At 42.7% G+C, this 24,990-nt stretch overlaps 1 protein-coding gene across 18 annotated transcripts in view; it reads right to left on the reverse strand.

Annotated features, from left to right (window-relative positions):
* The window catches only part of Phf21a (PHD finger protein 21A), a 183,770-nt gene that overhangs the window by 26,463 nt on the left and 132,317 nt on the right, over positions 1-24,990 (reverse strand). For 10 of the 18 annotated variants that reach the window (XM_060371584.1, XM_021639308.2, XM_060371575.1 and 7 more), the window contains 3 exons: positions 15,528-15,779; positions 14,148-14,237; positions 12,600-12,893 (listed from right to left, as the gene is read on the reverse strand). In XM_060371584.1, coding sequence (XP_060227567.1) covers positions 12,600-12,893; positions 14,148-14,237; positions 15,528-15,779 — 636 coding nt within the window. The remainder of the gene's footprint in view (positions 1-12,599; positions 12,894-14,147; positions 14,238-15,527; positions 15,780-24,990) is intronic. The other 8 variants (XM_021639309.2, XM_060371582.1, XM_021639306.2 and 5 more) reach the window with 3 other exon arrangements.

The raw sequence follows: 24,990 nt of genomic DNA on the forward strand, positions 1-24,990 counted from the left end.
GGGCTTTTTTTTTTTTTTCCTTGCTTCTATTTCCTTAGAGGTTACAGGTCTATTTAAATTGTTTATCTGATCTTGGTTTAACTTTGGCAAGTTATATCAAGAAGTGTCCATTTCTTTTAGATTTTCCAGTTTTGTGGAGTACAGGTTTTTGAAGTAAAAGCTAATTGTCCTTTGGATTTCCTCAATGCCTGTATATCTCCCTTTTCATTTCTGATTTTGTTAATCTGAATATTCTCTCTCTGTCTTTAAATGGAAAAAGATTTTGACCAACTTCAAATCTGACAGGGGGCTAATATCCAAAATACATAAAGAACTCAAGAAACCAGACATCAGAAGCTCAAGAGATGGTTTAGCGTTGAGTGCACTAAGTGCTAAGGACTGGGTTCAATTCTCAGTTCCCACATGGCAGCTAACAACTGTATGTACCTCCTGGGGACCCAACAACCTCATACAGACACACATACAGGCAAAGTACCAATGCACATAAAATAAAATTTAAATTGAAAAAAGAAACTAGACATCAACAAATCAAACAATCCAATTCAAAATGGTGTACAGATCTAAATAGAGAATTCTCAACAGAGGAATATCAAAGGGCCAAGAAACACTTACAGAAATGGTCAATATCCTTTCCTGTCAGAGAATTGCAAATCAGAATGACTCTGAGATTCTATCTTATACCTGTCAGAATGACTAATATCAAAGCCACAAGTGACGGCTCAGGCTGGCAAGGATGTGGAGTAAAGGGAAAACTCCTCCATTGCTGGTAGGAATGCAAACTTACACAGCCACTTTGGAAATCAATATAGCAGTTTCTCAGAAAATCAAGAATAAATTTACCTCAAGATCCAGCTATACTATTCCTGGGCACATACCCAAAGGACACTCCATCCTACCCCAAGGATACTTGCTCAACTATGTTCATAGCAGCTTTATTTGTAATAGCCAAAAGCTGGAAACAACCTAAATGTCCTTTAGCCAAAAGAATGGATAAAGAAAATGTGGTACATTTACACAATGGAATACTACTTAGCTACTAAAAACAAACAAACAACAACAAAACCAAAAACAAACAATAAAAAAAAACATACCATGAAATTTTCAGGCAAATGGGTGAATTAGAAAAGATCATCCTGAGTGAGGTAACCCAGACCCAGAAAGATAAACATGTTATATACTCAATTACAAGTGTATATTAGCTGTTAATTAAAGACAATCATACTATAACCTATAGCCCCAGAGAGGCTAAGTTTAACAAGGTGGATTCAAAGGGAACACATGGATCTCCCTGGGAAGGCGAAATAAAAGATTTTAAGGGTTGGCTGGAGGTAGGTGGGAATGAGAACAGGAGTGATCAGGTGAAGGGTGTAGAGAGAGAGTACTGGGATAGACAACTGGAATTGGGGGTATTCTGGGGAGGAGGTAGACACCCAGTGCAATGGAAACTCCCAGGAGTCTCCAGGGGAGAGCCTAGTCAAGGCTCTTAGGAACAAGGACAAGGAGCTTGAACTGGCTATCTTCTGTAATGAGGCAAGGCTTCCAGTGATGGGACTGGGGCATGAATCCAGTCACAAAACCTCTGACCTACAATTTGTCCTGCCTATAAGATGTGCTGGGGTAAAGGTGGTACAGAGCTTGTGGAACTGGCCAATCAATGACTAGTCCAACTTAAGGACCACACCAGAAGAGGGAATCCATGCCTGACACTGCCTGGATGGCCAGGATAGAACCAAACGCAACTAGGGGTGGGGGGAAATCAATGAAATGATTCTTAATGATATTCTGTTATACTTGTAGACTGGATCCTAGCATAATCAAGAGAGGCTTCATTCAGCAACTGATGGGAGCAGATGCAGTGATCCACAGCCGAACATTTTGTGGATCTGTGGAAGAGGAAGGATTGTAGGAGCCAAAGTAGTCAAGGACACCACAAGAAAATGGCCCACAGAATCAATTAATCATGGCTTATAGAGGCTGACAGAGACTGAACAGACAATCAGGGAGCCTGCATGGGTCTGAGCTCAGTTGTCTGTATATATGTTAGGTGGTGTAGCTTGGTGATCTTGTGAGACTCCTCTAACAGTGGGAGTGGGGGCTGTCTCTAACTCTTTTGTCTGCTTTTGGGAAACTTGTCCTCCGACTGTGTTGCTGCATTCTGCCTTAATATGAGAGGATGTGCCTAATCTTTTTCCTTTTTTAAATATTTTATTTAGTTATGTATACAAGTACTCTATCTGCATGTGCGCTGGCATGCCAGGAGAGGGCATCAGACTCTAGTATGGATGGTTGTAAGCCACCATGTGGTTGCTCGGAATTGAACTCAGGATTTCTAGAGGAACACACAGGGCTCTTATCCACTGAGGATCTCTCCATCCACATACCCACCCCCCCTTATTTTTTTGCCTAATCTTATTATAACTTGAAATGCCATGTTTGGATGATATCCCTGGGAGGCCTGACCTTTTCTGAAGGGAGACAGAGGAATGGCTCGGGGGAGGGGGAGTGGGGAGCTGGGAGGAGAGGAAAGAAGGAAAAACTGAAGTTAGGATGTAATATATGAGAGAATAAAAAGGACAGAAGGCAGGGAGAAGGGAAGGAGAGAGGGAAGGAGGGAAGGAAGGAGGAAGAGAGGGAGGGGGAAGGAAGAAACAGAGAGAGAGAAAGAAAAGAAAGAAAGAAAGAAAGAAAGAAAGAAAGAAAGAAAGAAGGAAGGAAGGAAGGAAAGGAAGGAAGGAAGGAAGGAAGGAAGAAAGAAAGAAAGAAAGAAAGAAGGAAAGAAGGAAAGAAGGAAAGAAGGAAAGAAGGAAAGAAAGGACAGTAGCAGACTGTCACTTGAAGACACAAAGAGAGAACTCCAGTTAAGGAAATTACACACTCCAAATTGCAGCAGTTTTGATTAGTCTTTGTTCGGGCTGTTCTTATATAAAAGACAACAGTTAAATGTGTATCAATGACACACAACTATAGATTCATGAGTCTACCACCATGCATAGTATGGCAGAGTTACACAGGAGCAGAGATTCTGTACATTATTGAAACTGAACTGGGGTCAATTAAAATGAGATTGTTGGAAATGCTATCAAAGCTAACCGTAATCCCCATGGTCACGACTAAGAAAATAAAATATACACGGACTAGAAGGATATAATGGAGAGATAAAAATATATGCTGAGAAAAATAAACACAAGAAAGGCAGTACAGAAGGGACAGGGGAAGAGGAAAACGTAAGACAGCAACACAGTGCAAGAATTCCTCACTGGTAACAACAGAAGTCGAACTGGATTTAGCCCACAACGAAGAGGCAAACAGTGGCAGAGTGCATAAAACATGCTTTGCTAGAGACTTGGTTTGGTCAGCTCCCTCATTTACCCGTGCTTTCTTGTCTATGTGCTATAGCCATTATTGAAACCTGTAGCCATAGCTCCTCAATTCTGTCAGCGTTTACTTCATAAAACCTGGTACTTTCTTAATGGGCTCATATATTACAATTCTTATACCTTTTTTTTCAATTCTTCTGTCGCTATGTTTTGACACAGGAAACATCTACAACTCTTGTGTTTTTAACTTAGAGAGTTGATTTTGTCTGCTGTAGTACAACCATCCCTACAGACATTCATACCTAGTAAGAGCAGGGGATCTCTGCGAATTCAAGGCAAGCTTGAGTAGCATAGTGAGACCCTGTCTCAAAATGAACAAACAAATGAACAAAACCTCAAATTTGGCCCTTTGGGAAAAGCAATCAATAAAAGTTATAAACTTCTAGAGACCAAATAAAAAGATAAAATAATTAAAAAGCAGAATCAGGGACCGTATTGACAACTGTAGAATTTTGGTTTCCTTAAAGAACACAGAAATATGATTATGTTTTCATTTTAATCGCAGGTGTGGGGATCTGGGGCTGGTTTGGAGTGTGCATAGCAGCTGACTATGATTTACCTCCTGCTCTCGCAGAGGCATGGTTTTGCCAGCTGCAGACAGTCTTTGCAATTGTGTGACATAAGAAATTCTGGGAATTTTTCAGAGGGTGTACAAATGCTAGGGCCTGAGAGGTAGGACAGGTGGTTACTGGTCTTTCAGGGATTGGATGTGTTTTATTAGTAGTCATGCTCAAAGAAGGTACAAGTTACAGGAGATCCAAAATCCTATTTGGCCTCTGCAGATACATGAACACATGTGCACATACACATATACACATAATTTAAAAATCTGAAAAATCTTAAACACGCACACACACACACACGTGTCATCACACACACAAACCTAAAAGCTAATAAACTCAGCAAAGTTGCAGGGAACAACATGCAGTGAAGGGCAGCAACAATAAAGTGAAAAGACAACCTACAGAACAAGAAAAAATATTTAAAAACAATGTCTGCCAAGGGCCCAGTATGCAGTTAAGTAAAGAACTCCTACAACTCATCGAGAGAGAGAGAGAGAGTAATGATTCTACTTAAAGTGGACAGAGGGCTGGAGAGGTAGCTCAGAGGTTGAGAGCACTTGCTGCTCTTACAGAAAGAGGACCCAGGTTCAATTCTCAGCAGCCACATGGTGGCTCACAACTGTCCAAAACTCCAGCTTCTGCAGATCCAATGCCTTCTTCTGACCTCCTTGGGTATGTGATGCACAGACACACAGGTGAGCAAAACATTAACATACTAAACGTAAAAAGTCACTTTATGTGCACACTTCATACCCCTAGGACAGCAATTAAAAACACGCTTACACTAGGGTAAATGTCAAGCAGATGGAATGTACATGTGTTCCTGTTGAAGATGACAATTACTTAGTGTGACCTTCAGGAAGCATGGCGCCACATGACAAGCAACCACACCTGTAGCTGCATATCCAAAGGAATTGTAAGCAAGACTCATGAGTGTTCCCAGTGTACTTACTAGTCTCCATGGCTACAAGGTGGACACAACTCAAATGTCCATTAACACATGAATGGATTAAAAAAACTGTAACACACAAAGATGTGTGTGTGTGAGAGAGAGAGAGAATAATACAGTAACTAAAAAAGAAGCACCGGCAATGTTACAAAGTAAATGAATCTTGAAAACATGCTGGGTGAAAGAGGCCATACATAAAAGGCCACTTATCAAATTGTTCCATTTATATGAAACAGCAGAGTCATCAGTGCCACAGGAACAGCAGACATTGGTTGTCAGGACAAACAATGGGATGGATAAAAGTAGCTGCTTAATATTCCCTGGGTTTTATTTCAGGGTAATGAAAATATTTTGCAACTAGACAGACGGTAGTTGCACAACAGTGTAAATGTACTAAGTGCCACTGAAATGTTTATTTTGGATGGCTCATTACTTGTGAAGTGAATGTCACTTCAATTAAAAAAGATTAAGAGGGGCAGGAGAGATGGCTCAGAGGTTAAGAGCACTGGCTGCTCTTTCAGAGGTCCTGAGTGTAATTTGCAGCAACCACAAGGTGGCTCAGAACCATCTATAATGAGATCCGGTGCCCTCTTCTGGCCTGCATGTGTACATGCAGACAGAACATTATATACATAATAAACTAAAAAATCTTAAAAAAAAATCTTAAGAAGAGCAATGATTCTAAAAGTGTGATCTCTCTCTCAAGAAAACTAAAGCATTATTCAGAGTTGAAGCTGCCCTGAAGATGTCACATTTTGCTTATGCAGTATTTTTAAACAGTTACCAGTGTTTATAACTAGGCAGTTCTTTAAAGTATCTGGACTCTGGGCTTGTAAGTTTCCTTATGAACAAAACTGGCCACTGTCAAGCAGCAGCTGCTTCCTTGAAAATGAGCCTTTCCCGCTCTTTACTGTCTATTACAGCCGCACTGGATTATTTTAAGAGGAATTAAGAATGAAATCAGCCTATCGCTTATAGCCATGTTCTATAGCAAGTGTCTACCGCAGCTCCTGGCTCACTTCTGCTCCACACATCTCTCTTCATGGGTCTGATGAAACTCCTGCTTTGTTTTTGGTCTTATGAAAGGCAGAATCCCCAAACTTTGGCATATAAAAAACTAAGGTAATTATTTATATCCTGAATTTCAAATTCATTTTCAAATTCAAATTTCAAATTGACAGGTGTCCAAGTAGTTTCATTACTTGAATTCTGTAACTTCGGACTGAAAGCAAGGCAAAATGTACTTTATGGTTCCGTGTGTCCTCTGCTGCAGCTCGCTTGGACAGTGTTGAGGTAGACACACACTACTCTCCTACGCATGCCTGGTCTGGAGGACATTATCAAGATTCCGATGAGAGCCTTGGCCCAGGGGGTGGGGATCTGCCATCTTCCCCCCACAGAACTTTCCATTGTTTTTGAAAGTAGTTTAGCCTTGGGGACATAGAGGTCTTTGCTACAGGATGCAGATGGGAGAAGACACAAACAAGCATAATTCCCTGAAAATTCCATCTGCACCAGGGCATGGTCTCATAAACTTGACGCTTTAGCACGTTTCCACCAGCAGGCATTGGTCCGACTGCACAGATTACCATGAAGCAGGTGGATGACATGGGAGGCATGCCATAAGTTGTCTCCTTTGACTGTGCTCTGCTACGCGGAACGTCATGAATACTGGCATTTCCTCAACACTGTGTGTGAGCTCCATGTCTACTATGATTTTTGGTAATTTTTGCAATATTTCAAATTTTCAATATTCTATCTATCTGCAGTGGTCTGTGGCTAGGTTACTATTATAATTGGGGTGCCACAATCAACCACAGGAAAAGGTGAACTTAATTGATAAGTCATGTGTGTGACTTAACTGAGTTGGGGTGACTGTGGGAAGCAAACTGGCTTTTGTTCCCTCTCCTCCTTGAGCCTCTCTATTCTGCAGGACTCCAGAATACTGAAATTAGGTAAATTAATAACCAACCCCACAGTGGCATCTAAATGTTCAAGTGAAAGAAAAAGCCACATGTCTGTAATCTTAAATCAGATGTTAGAACATGATTAAACTTAGTGAGGCAGGCGTACTGAAAGCAAGACAGACTAAAGGAAATTCTCTCTACCAAACAACCAGCCACATCTCCAGAGAAAAAGTCCCCGCAGGAAGTTAAATGTGCTTCTCATGAACTACAGGAAAGTGATAGCCAACTGCCGACATGCAGGACCCAACCAGCCACAGCATCCCACAAGACAACGACTGGTCCAGGGCAAGATTCACGTCCGTCTCATCATCTGGCGTTTCAGAGAAGCCGAAAACATCAGACACTAGCAGAGGGTGGTTTGTGTGTTTTAGGAAAAACCTGCCTCTGTATTACAAGGACAACTGGCAAAGGGCGACCCCACACAGCAGACTCTCAGGTAGAAGAAACAGCTTCCTGCTAGAAGAAGATGCCATCGATGACTTTCATAGCTAGAGAGAACTCTGTGCGGGGTTCAGAGCTGCAGAGGACAGGCCGCCCTCCTGTAAGGACAGACGCAGCCGTGACATAAATTAGAAGCCAGTGCTCACTCGGGTCACCCAAGAGCTCTGATCCAGTTGTACAAAGACAGAAACGATGTTTTCATGCCCACTGACACAATGTCTATCCCAGAGCCTGCAGCCCAAGGAGTGATTGTGACTTTCAAATCTTATTATTTGAGAAATACATAATAATTAATTAAAACAATAGTTGCCAAAATTGGAAACCTTTTAGAAAGGATTCAATACTCTGGATGCTCAAATTGAAGACATATATACAGAGAAAGTCAAACATTAACAGGAAGTTGACGCTAGTCTTTTTCAGACAGTTTTGAGGGGTTCAAGACTGTAGCTGGAGCAACAGAAGTGGTGGGTGGGAGACTCAGAAATAGCTGTCGTGGCACTAATGCTGTGACAGGCTCTAGAGGCGGATGGGCTGCTTTCTACATGGGAAGAGTGAATGTTTTCTTGAGATGGAATCTTCTCCAGAGAATATCACAGATTCATTCTGGTTTTTATTAGAAGCCCGGTCATGGGAAAGGTGCCACCCAACTACGTCACATGCTACAGAGACATCCCGCATGAAAGGACCGTGACTGAGGAAGCTTGCCACAGTCACCTCAACTACCAGCCATCAGTGTGACAGTCAGCAGCCACCAATATCAGAGCAAGACCCTACACTAGCTGCAAAGGTACTGCATGTTGAAGGCTTTACAACTGACACTGTAGTGTTCCTGTACCCTAAGCACGCAGCACAGTGTACACACGGCTCTAAGTGTAACAGGAGAGCAGGGTGTGGACCTGAATGTTTTGTAGGTCTTGCTTAACTGTGGTGGTCTGGAACCAAAGCCCACAGTGTCTGTACAGTATTCCCGGGTCTTTAGCCTTCAAGCTCTGCAAACTCCTCCTCTTTTCTCTTAGAGCCACAGAGTAATGTGGCTTCAGTAAGGGAGATATCCAAGGACCTCATGGGGCAGATGTGAGACCATTACTGGACCATTACATTGTAAGACAGGAACTCCACCACCACAGATCAACATACTCTGCCACACAAAGCCTCAATGCCTGCTCCAAATGAACCAGAGACTGAGCTCTATGTGATATGGGTTGTGATTTTTTTCTTCTCATCTTTACATACAAATTCCATAAGGCACAAAGTAGCTTGCACTTGATTTTCTTTTGGTATGAGGAATGAAAACCAGGTCCTTGTATATGCCAGGCCAGAGCTCCACCACTGAGCTATATCCCTAGAGCTCACTAATGTATCTTCAAGAAGTGAGAAAGTTATCACTTTTGAGGAAACAGCAGACTTGGCGAGTCTTGAGAACGCCATACATTCAGGCTTAGTAACCCTGTGAACAGGTGACTTCTTGTTTCCATAAGTTAGCCCACTATGAGAGGGTCAGTAGGAGTTCTGAAGACAGGAATTCTGAGATTAGAATTTAGTCTAGAGTGTCCCTGCTAACTGGGCTAATCTAGAGGACTGCTATGCCAGATGGCCTGCCAAATAAACTAGCAAAGAGGAAAGATGCCAGGACATACTACTATCAAGAAAGCCTTCAACTTAGAACTTCCGTGCTATTAAAATCAAACATGAAAGTCTGAGACATGAAAAGATGCCCAATACCTAGAAAAGATTGCGTTAAAACACAGTTTGCTTTTGCCATTTTAAAATTGTTAGTATGTAAATACCTGGAATACCTCCAGAAAATATCTGGAGGTATGTAATATAAAACACTAATAGTAATTAATATTAATTAAAATTACAGAAAACATATAGGTTATGAGAAAGCATTGTCTTTCGTTTGTTTTTTATTTTTTTCAAGACAGGGTTTCTCTGTGCATCCCTGGCTGCCCTAGACTCACTTTGTACACTTTGTAGAGCCGGCTGGCTGGGAACTCAGAGATCCACCTGCCTCTGCCCCCTGAGTGCTGGGATTAAAGGCATTTGCCACCACTACCCCACTTGGGGAGAGCATCTTCTAAAAATTGTACTTCTATGATGTTTGAATTTTTAAAATCACATGTGTAATCTGCATAATCAGAAAAAGAAATGGGAAAATAAGAGGAAAATGAAAAAAGTTTCACTTTTATTTGTTTGGATTTTGTTAAGGCAGGGTTTCACTGTGTAACCCTGGCTGTCCAAAACCAGCTCTGGAGACCAGGCTGGCCTTGAACTTACAGAGATTTGACTGTCTCTGCCTCCCAAGCGCTGAGATTAAAGGCATGTGTCACCACTGCCCCGCAAAAGCTTTTCTTTTTAATTTAACAAAAGGTGAAAGAGAAGGGAGGTTCCATGATGGAAAGCAGTGCTATGAAGCCACCTTCTGAGGTGCACTGAGGCACCACAACATGTCTGGGGCTCAGCCTCACCTCGAGGACTTGTCTCCTAAGCCTCTGTACTTGAGCACACAACTTCCCATATTTAAGCACTGAAGAGCGGCTGCTGCACAGTCTAAAACCGTCTGATCTAAAGTTGGTGTTAATAATTTATTTCAATTGAGGGGCATCTGGGTTGTTTCAAGATTCTAGTTTTTACGAATAAAGCTGCTATGAACATGGTTGAGCAAATGTCCTTGTTGTATACTTGAACATCTTTTGGTATATGTCTAGGAGTGGTCTAGCTGGATCTTGAGGTAGCACTATTCCTAACTGTCTGAGAAAGCGCCAAATTTGGGATTTCCAAAGTGGTTGTACAAGGTTACATTCCCACCAACAATGGAAGAGGGTTCCCCTTTCTCCACATCCTCTCCAGCATGTGTTGTCACTTGAGTTCTTGATCTTCATCATTCTGATGGGTGTAAGGTGAAATCCTAGGGTCATTTTGATTTGCATTTCCCTGATGAATAAGGATGAACATTTCTTTAAGTGTTTCTCTGCCATTCAATATTCCTCTATTGAGAATTCTCTGTTTAGCTATGTACCCCAGTGTTTAATTGGACTGCTTGATTTGTTGCTGTTTAATTTCTTGAGTTCTTTACATATTCTGGATATCAGCCCTCTGTGAGATATAACCAGAATCTGAAACAACCCAGATGTCCCTCAGTTGAGGAATGGCTACAGAAATTGTGGTATATTTACATAATGGAATACTACTCAGCAATTAAAAACAAGGAAATCATGAAATTTGCAGGAAAATGGTAGGAACTAGAAAAGATCATCCTGAGTGAGCTGTCCCAGAGGCAGAAAGACATACACACATGGTATATACTCACTTATAAGTGGATATGAGACAAATAATATAGCATAATCATACTAAACTCTGTACACCTAAAGAACCTAAGCAAGGAGGAGGACCCTGGGGAAGATGCTCAATCTTTATTCAGAAAGGCAAATGGGACAGACATCAGAAGAAGGTGAAAATAAGGCACAAGACAGGAGCTTACCACATTGGGCCTCTGAAAGACTACCCAGCAGGGTATTGAAGCAGATGCTGAGACTCATAGCCAAACTTTGGGCAGAGTGCAGGGAATCTTATAAAAGAAGGGGCAGCTAGAAAGACCTGGAAGGGTCTGGAGCTCCACAAGGAAGACAACAAAACCAAAAAATATGGGCCTAGGGGTCTTTTCTGAGACTGATACTCCAACCAAGGACCATTCATGGAGATAACCTGGACCCTCTGAACAGAAGTAGCCTGTGGCAGCTCAGTCTCCAACTGGACTCCCTAGTAAGGGGAACAGGGGCTGTCTCTGACATGAACTCAGTGGCTAGCTCTTTGATCCCCTCCCCCTGAGGGGTGAGCAGCCTGACCAGGCCACAGAGGAAGACTATGAAAGACAGTCCTGATGAGAACTGATAGGCTAGGTCAGAAGGAAGGGGAGGAGTTCCTCTACTATCAGTGGAAGGGAGGGAAGGACTGGGAGAGGATGAGGGTGGGGCTACAGCTGGGATACAAAGTGAATAAATTGTAATAAATAAAAAATTACATTAAAAATAATTTACTTCAGGATGTTCCTCAAAGCACTTTCTGTGTTTGGGCAGGATCCACAGGAATGGTGATGAGCTATCTTGTGTGTTTCCTGAGCACAAGGTTTTGTAACTGTGCTGTATGGAGGAGCAGCTGAGTCCAAGGCCTGGGAGTAAGTGTGCAAGGTTCCTTTGTCCAAGAAGGCCAAGGCAACATTCCCTGTGACATGCACACAGGGGCCAGGCTCTCTGAGTCATTGTCAGCCACTCATTCAGGTGGAAGCTCACCAGGTACTAGCTTCTCAGGAATGGGGAGATCATGTCTAAGCAATGCGAAACAGACCAGGGGACTGACTTTTTGAGATAGGCACAGAATTGAAAAAGTTAGTAATAATTAATTAACTACTAGAGGCAGGATTGTGTTAAAATTTTAGGAAGTGAACAAGTTAGGGGGAGAGCATCTTCTACAATTTATATTTCTGTGACATTTGTGTTTTTTTTTAAGTTACGTGATTATCTGCATAATCAGAAAGAAAATGGAAATAAAATGAAAATTAAAAAAAAAAAACCCTTTTTCTTTATAAAGAAAAATCAGGTTCAGTGACGGAGAGTGGCACCGTGACTATGTCAAGGCGCATGGAGATCTACAGCTGAGTAGGGTGGTCCTGGTCGCAGCGCAGACTGCCTCCAACCTGTGGCCATCTTTCTGCCTCAGCCTCCTGGACGTGTGTGCCCCACCAGGCCGATGACTAGGGAAAATCGCTTTTCTCTGACGAGGTCCACCTCGCCACTGTTCTTTCTCCAGACGGGAAATGATGACCGCCTCGAAACTCCTTGTTCTCCAAGGCTGCTGTTGTGCCTTTAGGGTTTCTCTGGAGGTACCTAGCTTTACCCTACTCTCACTAACTTATGAGAAAAATCTAGACTTTTGTCTATACTAAAATGTCTGCTGCATCTAGTTTATATCTCAAAGGATGATTTTTGGAAAGTTAAAATTTTTGTTTGGTTATACATTATCTGTGATGATCAAGGAAGTTCTCTGAAATGGAATTCCTTTCCCTGCGGTGTTTACTGTTCCTACTTTCACAGTCAGATCCTCATCTGGATTCTTACTGGGTAGAAGCTCACATGGTGTTTGGTGTTTCCGGTGTGGGGTGCTTCCTCACTGAGGTAGGGGAGCCTATCTGTGAATTTCTGCATAAAACCAGCAGGGGGCGCACACTCCACAGAAAGCTTGCAGCAGCCTCTGCTTCAAGGGCAAGGCTCCTGCCACAGCAGGTGGGTACACACTCCGCACGTACCTGTTTCTCAAGGCTTGGTTTGCTAAGCTGTACAGTTTGAGGTCCAGCGAGTCTTGTCCCTGGAGTAGCTATCACAATGCTGGTGAGCTGGGCCATGGGGAATGTTTTGGCTATGGTTGCGGTCTGTCCATTGACAACACGGACGGGGTGGATGGAATTCTGGGAGGTGGGGAGGGTTGTGGGTGTAAACTTGGTCAGCATGACAGGCCTCTGGATAAGCTGAGGAGCTGCAAGCATGGGAGGAGGCGCTGGAGCGATAGGAATGTTATTCTGGGCCACAGGCTTGGGTCGAACCTGGGAAAGAAGAGAAAAAGAGTTCTGTTTTACTAGAAGTAGCAAGTATTACGGCATTTCCAAGCAGACTGGTGCCAAATGTGGCCCATGACAGCCTTCTAAGTCTGGATGTTCAGCTTAAAGTGCTGCTGGGGAGGCTTCTGCTGACATAGTAGCAGGAACTACATTTAACACTGTTAGCAACATCCATGGGCATATTCCTAAGAACACAAAAGCTTCCTCTATCAACATACCACATTCATTACACTGTTTGAAAAACATGGACTAAACCTCTGATTCTTTACTGAAAACTTTTCATAAGCTGTGTGAGAATGAAAACAGACTGTGTATGAAGTGCCCAGGATGGGAGTTTATACTTTTTTGTTTTGTTTTGTTTTGTTTGAGACAGGGTTTCTCTGTGTTACCCTTGGCTGCCCTGGACTCATTTTGTAGACCATGCTGTCCTCTAACTCACAGCATTCCCCTTACCTCTGCCTCCCTGAGTACTGCGACTAAAGGTCTGAGCCATCCCACCCGGCTAAATGTAGACTCGTGAAGGAATTGTGAATGCACTTTTTCTATCACTACAGAACGGTCTGTGTCCCTTCTCCATACCCAGTCTACCGTACTTCCCGTACGGACACCGTATAACTCCCTACAGGCATCTGTGATGGATGCTGCTCCTCCATGGCTGAGAACTACATCTTGCAAATCGGCATATGCAGGGCACAATAGCTTAGTACCACGTTTGCTTCCAAGAGCACTTATTAAAGCTCTATCTGGTAAAGAACAGGATGACCTTCTCTCATGCTAGCACTGTACAACCCTTCACAGACAGACTCCTTTCTCTTCTTTGTCTGAAAACTCCAGCCTCAGAGAGTATTGACCTTTCTATTGGACAGACTGCCCGGCGTTGAGCAGGGTCAGTTCAGCTACTGGTAGAACTTTCAGGGGGTTAGGGGCAGCAGTATTGCTTTGGACTGGTAAAAAAAGCCGGATGCAGACCCCTTCTCCAGCTTCCGTGAGCCAGGTTCCACGATGGCTCGCCTGGCTGTAGATTCTCCCTCTACTCCTCTAAGTAAAGGGAAAAGATATCAACGGTGTTGAGTATCTCCTTTTCCGACTGCCAGGACAGTTTTGGCTGTATTTCCCCCAACCAAGGTGATGCTTCCATGGTATTATCTTGGCTGCTTTACATTTAGGTAGTTTTGCTTCACCTTCAACATGGGCATTGGCAGGCCCATGAGGCTCTCATGCCATTTCACCACTGCTCACCTGTGGAAGAAAGTTTGGACGTGGAGTGAGTCTAGGAGGAGGGATAAACTGTGGTACTTTGATGGGCTGAGGAGGTGTTGCTTGAACCTGCTAAAAAACAGGGAAAGATACATAAACCTGAGGGCAGTCACAATTCAGGGTTAAAGGCAGACACACAAAGGACACGGGTGTATTTGTTCCACATCACACAGAATTCCCATCAGCTCTTTCCATACGGTTCACCACATAAATTAACACTGCTTTAGAAACTATTTCCTCTCCTACCTGCACACTATCCCATAAAATGATCAACCACACTCCTGTCTCCACATACTTTATGCAGAATAAAGTAGACTCAGCAGAATAGAGTGGACTCATGAACTCTTAGACTTACATATTTTAAGAGTCAAAACTATACCTAAAGTAAAATCAAATTTGCTGTCTGACCAAATGGATCCCTCAAAAGATACAAGCTTTACCAACAAAGAATGGCTTTCTTTCTACAGAGAGGTTTTTTTCTTTTTCTTTTCCGAGACAGGGTTTCTCTATGCAGTGCTGGCTGTCCTGGAACCAGTGTGTGTAGACCAGGCTGGCCTCAAACTCACAGAGATCTGCCTCTGTATCCCACGTACTGGGATTAAAGGTGTTGCCCCACCACGCTCTGTCCACAGAAAACTTTTGAACCCTAGTATGCGCCTGAGTGATAGGGCTGCATCTCTATGGATTCCTGGGTAAGCGACAAAGCTTCACTTTGTTTTTACTCATCATTATTCAAAAAGCTACCAAGAGCTTTGTCATCTGAATAGGATAACTGAGTATCACAATTTGGACCTGGTCCTCATAAACTCCCAGGGACAAGAGTCTAAATGGCTTGATCATGAAATCTCACGAACAATCTTGTTCAATCTTCTCTCTGGTAGGACTTGGCCTTTAGCACATTAATCAGAGTTTCTTGAATATTTTTAAAGTGTGCCCCAACCAATTCTAAGTACTGTCTGGCTTCATTCAGTTAAGAGGAATAATGAACTGAAAGGATGTAGCAGAGGGTCTTCCTCAGAGCAGGACACAGCATAGAGAGTTTCAGCACTCAGATTTGGGAAGCCCCTGCTCTCTTCTCCAGAGTGGACAGAGTGGAGGGAAAGAGAAGCAAAACAGTGTGTGCTTCTGTGGAGGCCACTTTCCCTCCAAGACCAAGTCCTACTTTGACCTCAGACAGTACACTAAATATGGTCCTTGGTTGTCAAGAGACCTCTGTAGTTAAGTGACAGGCTCACAAGGGAGTCTGCTTTGCCAGGAGAATGATGGGAGCTAAGAACCCAGCAGGAGCCTAAAATGGACACCCTCCACAATGCACACCTGAACCCTGCCATGTGAACAGATGAGTAGCAGCTACTGGCTTACCAGAGTGACTGTGTTTTTTGCCACAATTTGGACAGCCTCTGCCCCAGGCCCAGTGACCTTACTAGACGTCTGGAGGTTGACTGGTGTGTTCTGCACATCAGTGCTGAGCACAGCCTTCTGACTGTTGATGGCGGTCACCATAGCAATGGTAGGTCTCTGGCCCACAACAGAGGCAGGCATGGTCGCAGTTGCTGCTTTCAAGACGAGAGGTAGTGTCTTTGTGGTAATCATAGAAGCTGTAGTTACAGTCTTCTAGGAGACACGGAGAACAGACATTAGGACACCAAAATGTGACCCCATTGAACAGAGTACTGCTGAACTCCTGAAGGAGACAAAGCAACTAAGTCTGTCTGTGAACATTTGGGTATGCAGAACACATTTCTTACTATAGAGAGACAACCTCTAGTTTCTCCAGTTAGAGTCGCTCATAAACAGGAAAGCTCACTGTAGTGGGTGCACACTCATGGAGACACAGGGTCTACAGGTACAGAACATGAGTGCACTTAGGCTTCTGGGTTTTCTAACTGCATGAAGTCAGTTCATTAATATGTAAGTTGCACGTCGTCTCTAACCCTGACTGCTCTAACCTCGACAAACCACATTGCCTCCTATGACACAAAGGAAAGGGCAGTGTCTTCTCATCTTTCTGAGGGTCCCCCTGGGGAAGTAACTGCAGGAGGATCAGCACAAACGCTGCCTCAGAGGCAGTAAACCCCAAGCTCCAGATAATGATGCTATTAACGAGTACAGGAAACACCAGTTCTCTATTCCAAAGGGAGGGTTGTGTCACTACCTACAATCTTTCCGCTGGAGAACTGATGTGGAAGTGATCAAAGAGTCAGGGAAACTGACAAGGTAGGAACAAACACCCGGGTTTCAAAAAGCCTTGGAAATCAGAGGAGGAGCTTCAGTGAGGACCTGGGTGATGCTTCCAAGCTCTGAAGCTACATTTGCCTGACTCTTTACACTACAACAATTACAAATGTCTGTTACGGAAGCCACCTCATTACACCGTACACATCTACCAGCCACTCAAGATGCAGACTTTTCAGGGCACAAACATTAAGCTCTAACATAATGGTTCTGATATTTATTCCACTTCTACCTCTGCTTCTAAAATGTACTCTACAGTTTGACAGCTACTAGCTACACCTGGCTTTTTATAAACTTTAATTAAAACAATTAAAAGGTTATTCCTGCACTTGTACCCATCACATTTTTCTAGACCACATGTGGCAAGGAACTAGCAAGCTCGACAGGGGTGAAAGCCCACCAGCTCTGCAGTTCTCCCAGCAGACCTCTCTCCTCTACAAGCTGGCAAAAACCCTGAAGAAGCTTCACCTCCAGACCACGTGAGGACCATGTGTCCAGATACCAAGTTTCATAATTATTTCCCCTTTCTGCCTGGTATGCATGCACGAGCACTCACACTCATCTTCTAAAACCTTTTAACAACAATAACAACAAAACATAATAATGTGGCCTCATCCATCCCACCACGACTTAATCAGCCACCCAAGTCTTTGCTTTTAGTTTCCAAGGCACAACATGGCAGCCCATGCCTCCTGCTACTGCCTTCTCAAATGTGAAATGGCACGGGGCAGCAGGTCAGGGTTGAAAGCCAGACAACAGCTAAATGCCACTTTGTCACTAGAAGTGCTAGAGTGTAGCAGCAAAGGCTGTCACACAAAGCCAGCTGTTGTAGAGCTTTAAACACAGCATGCTATCATCCTCATCTTCAATTTAAAATGCTTGAATACAAAGAGCTTTTGAGGTGGTAAGTGAGCACGCCGGTTCCAGATGGCATTCAGTCCTACAGTAATATGGGCTCTGGGATGTGAGGCTCTGGCATACAACTCAATGACACAGATTTTAAAACAGTTTATAAATTGATATTGCTTTAAATGCGGTCAATGACCTTTTGTCTGAAACACCTCTAGTTGAGGCAATCATTATCAATACTTTGATAAGCTGATTATTCTAGCAAATATTGATTAAAAACACAAATCCACCTAAATTATATACTTACCATTAATTCAATAGTTCCATAACATTATATCTGACAAGTTACTTCACAATGTAACTCAGGATTTTCATTCTCCTTTAATTGTGGCTGATTTCACTGTGTATACTCTAGCACCTATGCAATTCTACATAATTACATAGGCCAAAGACCTAGTGTGACTGTCTCAGTGAAAACTTAAAGAATGTATTCATGGCTTAGTTAGGATTCTCACTTTTGATCTGGTGCTCATTCCATTCCTAATATTAGGGAACATGAAGGAACTCTTGGATTGTTAGGGTTTCGATGAGAAAGGAACTCTGACATCCAAGCACACTGAGAATGTCTCAGCTGCCCCACAGGAAGAAGAGAAGATCCAGAGAGGATGGGTGTTCAGAATCAAAGACAATGATTTTCATGAAAATTGTGTCTGGACCTGGTTGGTTAATGATGCTCAAGTCTGACGAACTTGAAGGCAGTAGTTACTACAGTCCCATAAAGGTCTTTAATGGAAACAAAGTTTGAACTCTATGAGCTAGAAATTCATGCAGACAGACATGCAGTAACTTTGCACTAATGGTAAAGTCCTTTTTGTTTTACCTCAAATAATTAAGAAAGTTTTAAGACTTATTTATTTTATGTGTATGAGTGTTTTATCTACATATATGTATACACACCATAGGTGTGTCTGAGTACTTGAAGAAGGTGGAAGAGGTTAGTTACAGATGGTTGTAAACCACCATATTAGTGCTGGGAACCAAAGCCAGGTCCTTTGCAAGAGCAACGGTGCCCTTAAATGTTGAGTCATCGTTCTAGATACTAAAAAAATAAAATAAAAATAAAAATAAAAAATGGGGAGGGGGGCAAAGTCTCACTTGGTAGCCCAAACCAGCCTCAAACTTGTGGTAATCAACCTGTCTCAGCCTCTTTTTTTTTAATTTTTTATATTTGTTCAGAATTTATTCATTATATATCCTAATTGAAACCCTCTCCCTCAACCCCTCCCCAGTCCCACCGACCCTCTCTCTTCCCCTCATCCCCTTCCCCTAGTCCACTGAAAGGGGGAGTTCTCCACTACTGCCATCTGCCCATAGCTTATTAAGTCTCATTAGGACTGCCTGGATCCTCTTCCTCTTGCCAGGCTGCATCATCAGGGGCGAGTGATCTGAATCAACTGAGTTCATGATAAAGGCAGCCCCTGCTCCCCTCACTCAGAGATCCACATAGCGACCCAGCTGCCAATCAGCCACATCCGGGCAAGGTGTCTAGGTCCTCTCTCTGCATGGTCCTTGGTTGGTGCATAAGTCTCTGCAGGACCCCCTAGGCTCAGAATTTTTAGCTTTGTTGGTCTCCTTGTAGTGCTCCTGTCCCCTCTATGTCCTTTTATCCCACCCCCGTCTTCTTCCATAAGACTTCCTGCACTCTGCCCATAGTCTGGCTGTGAGTCTCAGCATCTGCTTTGATCCCCTGTTAGATGGAGTCTTTCAGAGGACCCTCTACAGGAGGCTCCTGCCCTGTTCCCTCTCTTCCACTGATTCTGGTGTCTATTCTGCTTGCCATTCTGAATGAGATTTAAGCATCCTCCATAGGGTACTCCTTAGTGTTTAGCTTCTTTAGGTCTGTATTTTTTGGTATGGCTATCCTATATTATACGGCCAATATCAGCTTATAAGTGAGTGTATACCATGCCTGTCTTTCTGTTTCTGGGTTACCTCAATCAGTATGATCTTTTCTAGTTCCATCCATGCCTGCAAATTTCATGATTTCCTTGTTTTTAATAGCTGAGTAGTAATTTATTGTGTAAATGTGCCACAATTTCTGTATCCATTCCTCCATTGAGGGACATCTAGGTTGTTTCCAGATTCTGGCTATTACAAATAAAGCTGCTATGGAGCTTTGTCTTTGTTGAGACAAAGTGGAGCAAATGTCCTTGTTGAATGGTGTGGCATCTTTTGGGTACATGCCCAGGAATGGTATAGCTGGATCTTGAGGTTCGCTATTCCCAATTTTCTGAAAAAGCCAGACTGATTTCCAAAATGGTCTTACAAGTTTGTACTCTCACTAGCAATGAAGGAAGGTTCCCCTTTCTTTACATCTTCTCCAGTATGTGCTGTCACTTGCTGTCTCAACCTCTTGAACGCTGGGATTACATGTGTGAACCAAAGCCCAGCTACATTCCTTTGTATTTTTTGCTAAGTTATGACTATTAGCCTATAAGGTATGAGGCATTTTAAGTTACAAAGAGATGATCTAATGTACAAATCAAAACTTCAAGGGACATTTCTATGGGATCTAATTAACCTCCACATCTATTTTAGTGTCTGTTTAATTTTGAGTAGGAAGTCACCATTATATGCTCAACACAAATAGAACTCACCCTCCCCTTTGTTTCTAAGGTTATTTTTGGATTTTGTTTTTAATAACTACATACCTCTTTGAATGTGCATTTCATCATTAAAAATGAGACGGTTGTTTCTCTCCCCTAAACAGCTACTGCCTTGCCTGTATATTCTCCATCTAGAGGTATGGTCTTGATAGCCTGATGCTGTCATTACTCAGGTCTCATTTAGGCAGCCACATTGTTGCAATTTCATGAGTAGAGCTTCCCTGTCATGTCTACAAGATACTGAGTCACAGCAAGGGTTCCTCAGTTTAGAGGTGGGAAACTTCCTCACCTAGCATCTCCTTACTGCCCACTCTGATCATGAATAGAAGTCATTCCTTCCAGAAGTTACATATCTAATATATGCTATACTAAAATGCCCATCCACCTGATCTTACAAGCCTTTAATTATCTTTGTATGACTATCAAATACCCAAATTTTAACATGCATTAGAAGCAGCCCTTTCTTGCCTTTTCTGGCCTAGTATCTTTCCTATCATTTCCACACTCTATGTTCTAACTCTATGAGCCTACCTGCTACTTCAAAGGTCTGGTGGCTTGAATGAGAATGAACCCCCTTCCCCATTGGCTCATAAATTTGAATGTTTGGTTTCCAGTTGGTGAACTATTTAGGAAGGACTAGGGGTGTGGCCTTGCTGGAGGAGGATAGGTTTCAAAAGCCCACACTATGTCCAGTCTCACTTTATTTCTGCCTCCTGCTTGGGGAACAGGATGTAAGCTCTCAACTACTGCTTCAGCACCATGCCTGCCAGCCAGCGGCCACACCTCCATCCTAATGATCATGAACTAACCCCCTGAAACTGTAAACAAGACTCTAATTAAATGATTCTTTCTATAAGTTACCTTGATTAACTTACAGAACAGCAATTGAGACAAAAGGCATGCTTTTGTTTTTTGTTTTCTGTTTACTTTTGTTGTTGAGACAGAGTCACTATCAAGCCCAGGGTGGCCTTGAATTCTCAATCCTCCTGCCTCACCTTCCTGAGTGTGCATATTACAGCACTATATGTGCCTTTGCTTTTACTTACTATTATTTTTAAATTTTAATTTTAAAGTGATGTGTCTGAGTGGGAGTTTGTGCATATAAGTGCAGTGTCTACAGAGGTCAGAAGAGGGAATCAGATCCTCTGGAACTGGAGTTACATATAGTTGTGACCCACTAACACAGGGGCTGAGAAACTGATCTTGGGTCCTCTGCAAGCAAAGTACAAGCTGTTAGCAGCAAAGCTGTATCTGTAGCCCCCTCCCTTAAAACATTTTAAGAGTCTTTTTATTTTTCATTTTTTCTTTTGGTGGTACTTTGCAGGGAAAAAGGCAAGTAGGGAGGAGGAGGAAAAGAGGGAGGGAAGAGAACGGGGGGGGGTGTGCATGTGAGTGTTGGTGTCTGTGGATGTTAGAAGGTAAGGGGTCCCTTAGAGCTGCAGGTACAGGTGGATGTGAGCTGCTGTACATGAGTGCTAGGAACTGGACTCTGGTCCTTTGCAAGAGCAATGCAAACTTTTAACCACTAAGCATCTTCTACAGATGCCAAATTTACTTTCTGTAAACTCCGTATTTTTTAATTGTCTTACTCCCTACATCTATACTGCTTTTTGCTCTGCTCCATCACAGAAATCCATTCATTGCTCACTATCCTACCTGACGCCACCTCCTTTAAGAAGTATTTCCGATTCCTCTACTGAAAATGACTCTGGTATGCTCACAGTCCTTCACTGGTAATTTGATTTCACTCTGCTAACAGTTTGCATTTTTCTTTCAAATTTCTGAAACTCTGGAGAAAAGAAACTATCTTTTTGTGAGTCAGTGTACTCTCCTCATTGCCTAGCTCAGTGCTTACACAGTGTAGACTTGATAAATATTTACAAAATGAATGAAAATGAATAATTATAACATGCCAGATTCTTGGCAGGGACTGTGTCTCTTTGTATACCACCTAGCACACAGAGAGCAGTCAATAAACACTGAATGGAGCTCACTGCAAAGACAAACAACAGAAACCTAGAGGGCCTTTGGGTCTTAGCACTAAGCCTTTGCATTAAACAAAACAAAACAATATAAAGTCAAGGTTAGCTAAGCCAATTAAACACATCAGGGGTGCTCCTGGCTGAAGAGAGGCTATGCAGCACTGCGTGGAGGCCTGCCAGGCCTGCTGTGCACCGCCCCAGTGCAGAACTCAGGTGAGCAGGGAGGCTGCCAAGCAGGTATTTGTTTATAAGTTTTTCTGGAGTTGTGTAACATGGAATGTTACTTGAATAGAGAACTTCATGTATTAAAACAATAAACTCCCATGCATCTCTAAACAATTCTACCCTGTTCTTTCCATGCAAACACTCTCTGATCTGACAGCATTTTGGAAAGAGAAGAACCTAACCCAACTCTGCCTAAAACCCCAGGAAAAGTAAACTCATAAGCAATCTTTGAGAAGTTATATAAGATCAGAGGGCCTAAAATAAAGTAAAATAAAATAAAATAAAGCCCGGAAAATTCACAGTTGGCTGTAACTCCAGTCCCAGGGGATCCAATGTCCTACTCTGGCCTCTGCAGGCATTACATGTGGCATGCATACACACATTCAGGCAAATAAGCCTATATTGAAAGGCAGGCACATCTGAGTGTGAGAGTAGCCTGGCCTATAAAATGAGTGCTAGGTTAGCCAGAACTACACAGTGAGACCCTGTTGGGGGGGGGTGACTGATTAGTGTGAGAGTGTGTTTGACGCGCTAGTTCTCTGATTTAAGACAGGGACTTAAAATATTTTTAGATTTATTTACTTACTTTATTATTTTATCTGTATGAGTGTTTGTCTGAACATATGTATGTGCACCACTTAGGTGCCTGGTGCCCTTAGAGGTGAGAAGAGGGAGTTGCTGACAGGTATGAGAAGGATGCTGGGAATCAAAGCCTGCTCTTCTGCAAGAGCAACAAATGCTCTTAACAACTGAACCAACTCAGCAGCCTTTTTCTTCCTAGGTTTCATACTGTACTGACTTCTCTTTCTTGGTATTGTTTGGTATTACTACAGAAAAGTAATTAAATGAACAGAACCTCTGGGTTCAATTTTGGCTCTACTGCATACTCTCTGTTATGTATGTCTTAAATTTTGTCTTGTAAAAAAATCTAAATTGTAGGATTAAGAGTAAAGAGTGTTTCCACTACATAAGGAAAGACATGAGCAATATGTTGGTATTCAGTAGCTTCTATTAAACGATAGGCATTGTTAGCAGTTTTATAATTGGTTCAATCCTTGGCTTTAAAAGTGTTGTACGTAAGTTAGTCCTAAGTCTACAAATTATAAGTAGATAAGTAAAATATATTTTTCCTGCACATATATAGTGAAGATTTGGTGTTGGTGTGTTTCAGAAGACCCAAAACTCCACTGTTCACTCGCCTTATCTATGTATCTGATTGTTTGTTTGTTTCTTTGTTTCTTTCTTTCTTTCTGGTGCTAGGGATGGAACACACATGCTGCACAAGTACTCTATCATTGGGCTATAACCCCAACACATTAGACTCTTTTTTGTTATTGCTATTTTGTTCTATTTTTTAGACATGGTTTCTCTGTGTTACCTTGGCCGTCCTAGAACTCTTGATTTGTAGACCAGGCTGGTCTTGAACTCGGAGATCTGCCTGCCTCTGTAGGATTAAAGGTATGTACCACTATGCTCGGCTAGACTCTTTAAGAGCACATTACTTGCTTTATGTGTATACGTGTCTGTAGGTGTATCTGTGCACCATGTGCATGCCTGTTGCTCACAGAGACCAGAAGAAGGATAGGCCCTTCTGTTACTGGAAGTTACTGTTACTGGAGTTACAGATGGCTGTAAACCAGCCTGTGGGTACTGAGAACTGAAGTGGGGTCCTCTGTAAAAGCAGTGGATACTCTTTAACTGCCTTTTCTTCATCTCTTCTTTTATTTCAGTTTGCTTACTTATTTACTTCATTGGGTATGTGTGTGTGCAGGTGTGCAGACGTGTGGAGGCCAGAGGTCAACCTCAGGTGTCATTCTTCAGTTATCAACTTCATTCTGTTTTTTAAATTGATTTATTTTTATTTATTCATTTACTGTGTGCACATGCATGCCTGAGTGCATTTATGTGCACCGCGTGCATGCAAGTGCCTGGAGAGCCAAACAAGGAGTTACAAACTGGTGCATGCCTCTTGATATGGGTGCTGAGAACCGAAACTGGGTCTTCTGCAAGAGCACCAAATGCTGTTAATCCCTGAGCCATCTCTCCAGCCCTCACCTTGTTTTTTGAGATAGGATCTCTCACTGGGATTTCAAACTTACTGATTCAGCTGGGCTGGCTGGCCAGCAAGCCCCAGGGATTATCCTTTCGCTACTCCCCTAGCACTGAGATTAAAAAACACACACGGCCATGTACCAGCTTTTTCTGTAGGTGCTGGATGTAGAACTCAGATTCCCCTGCTTTCACGGCAAGCCCTTTCCCAGCTGAACCATCTACCCAGGCCCATCAATTGCTTTAAGAAGGTGTGTGTGTGTGTGTGTGTGTGTGTGTGTGTGTGTGAGCGTGTGTGTAGAGGTCAAGCCTGAATAATTTTCTTAATCAAATGTCAATTTCAAATATGCCCTTTCAGTGTATCTTGACTCTGTCCTCACAATCTATGCTAGATTAAATGCCCTTTCAGTACAGCATTTCCACAGCTACATCAAGCTAGAATTCTGTACTCCCGACTTTGCTCTCAGTCCCACTCGTGCCCTCATTTTCTCTACCAGTGCATTAGAACCAATGCGCATCATCAAGAAGTGAACTTGAACAGTTTGTTTCTACGGTTAATAAAAACACAGCACCCCTTTGAATGTTTCTTTCTATGTAGTTCCAAAAACATGGACCCTGAACAGCTCCATGCCTAATTCCTAAGAATTTCAGAAAAACAGTTCCACAAGGGATCAAGTCATTTTAGAACACACACAAATAAATACCCCCAGAAATCTTCCAAATTGAAATCATCAAATCTCTCTCTTTCTCTGAGAGAGGATCTCATGAAGCCCAAGCACGCCTCCAAGTTGAACTTGCTATGTTGTCAAGGTGACTGAC

Source organism: Meriones unguiculatus, chromosome 18 (assembly GCF_030254825.1).
Source record: "Meriones unguiculatus strain TT.TT164.6M chromosome 18, Bangor_MerUng_6.1, whole genome shotgun sequence".
Taxonomy (NCBI): domain Eukaryota; kingdom Metazoa; phylum Chordata; class Mammalia; order Rodentia; family Muridae; genus Meriones; species Meriones unguiculatus.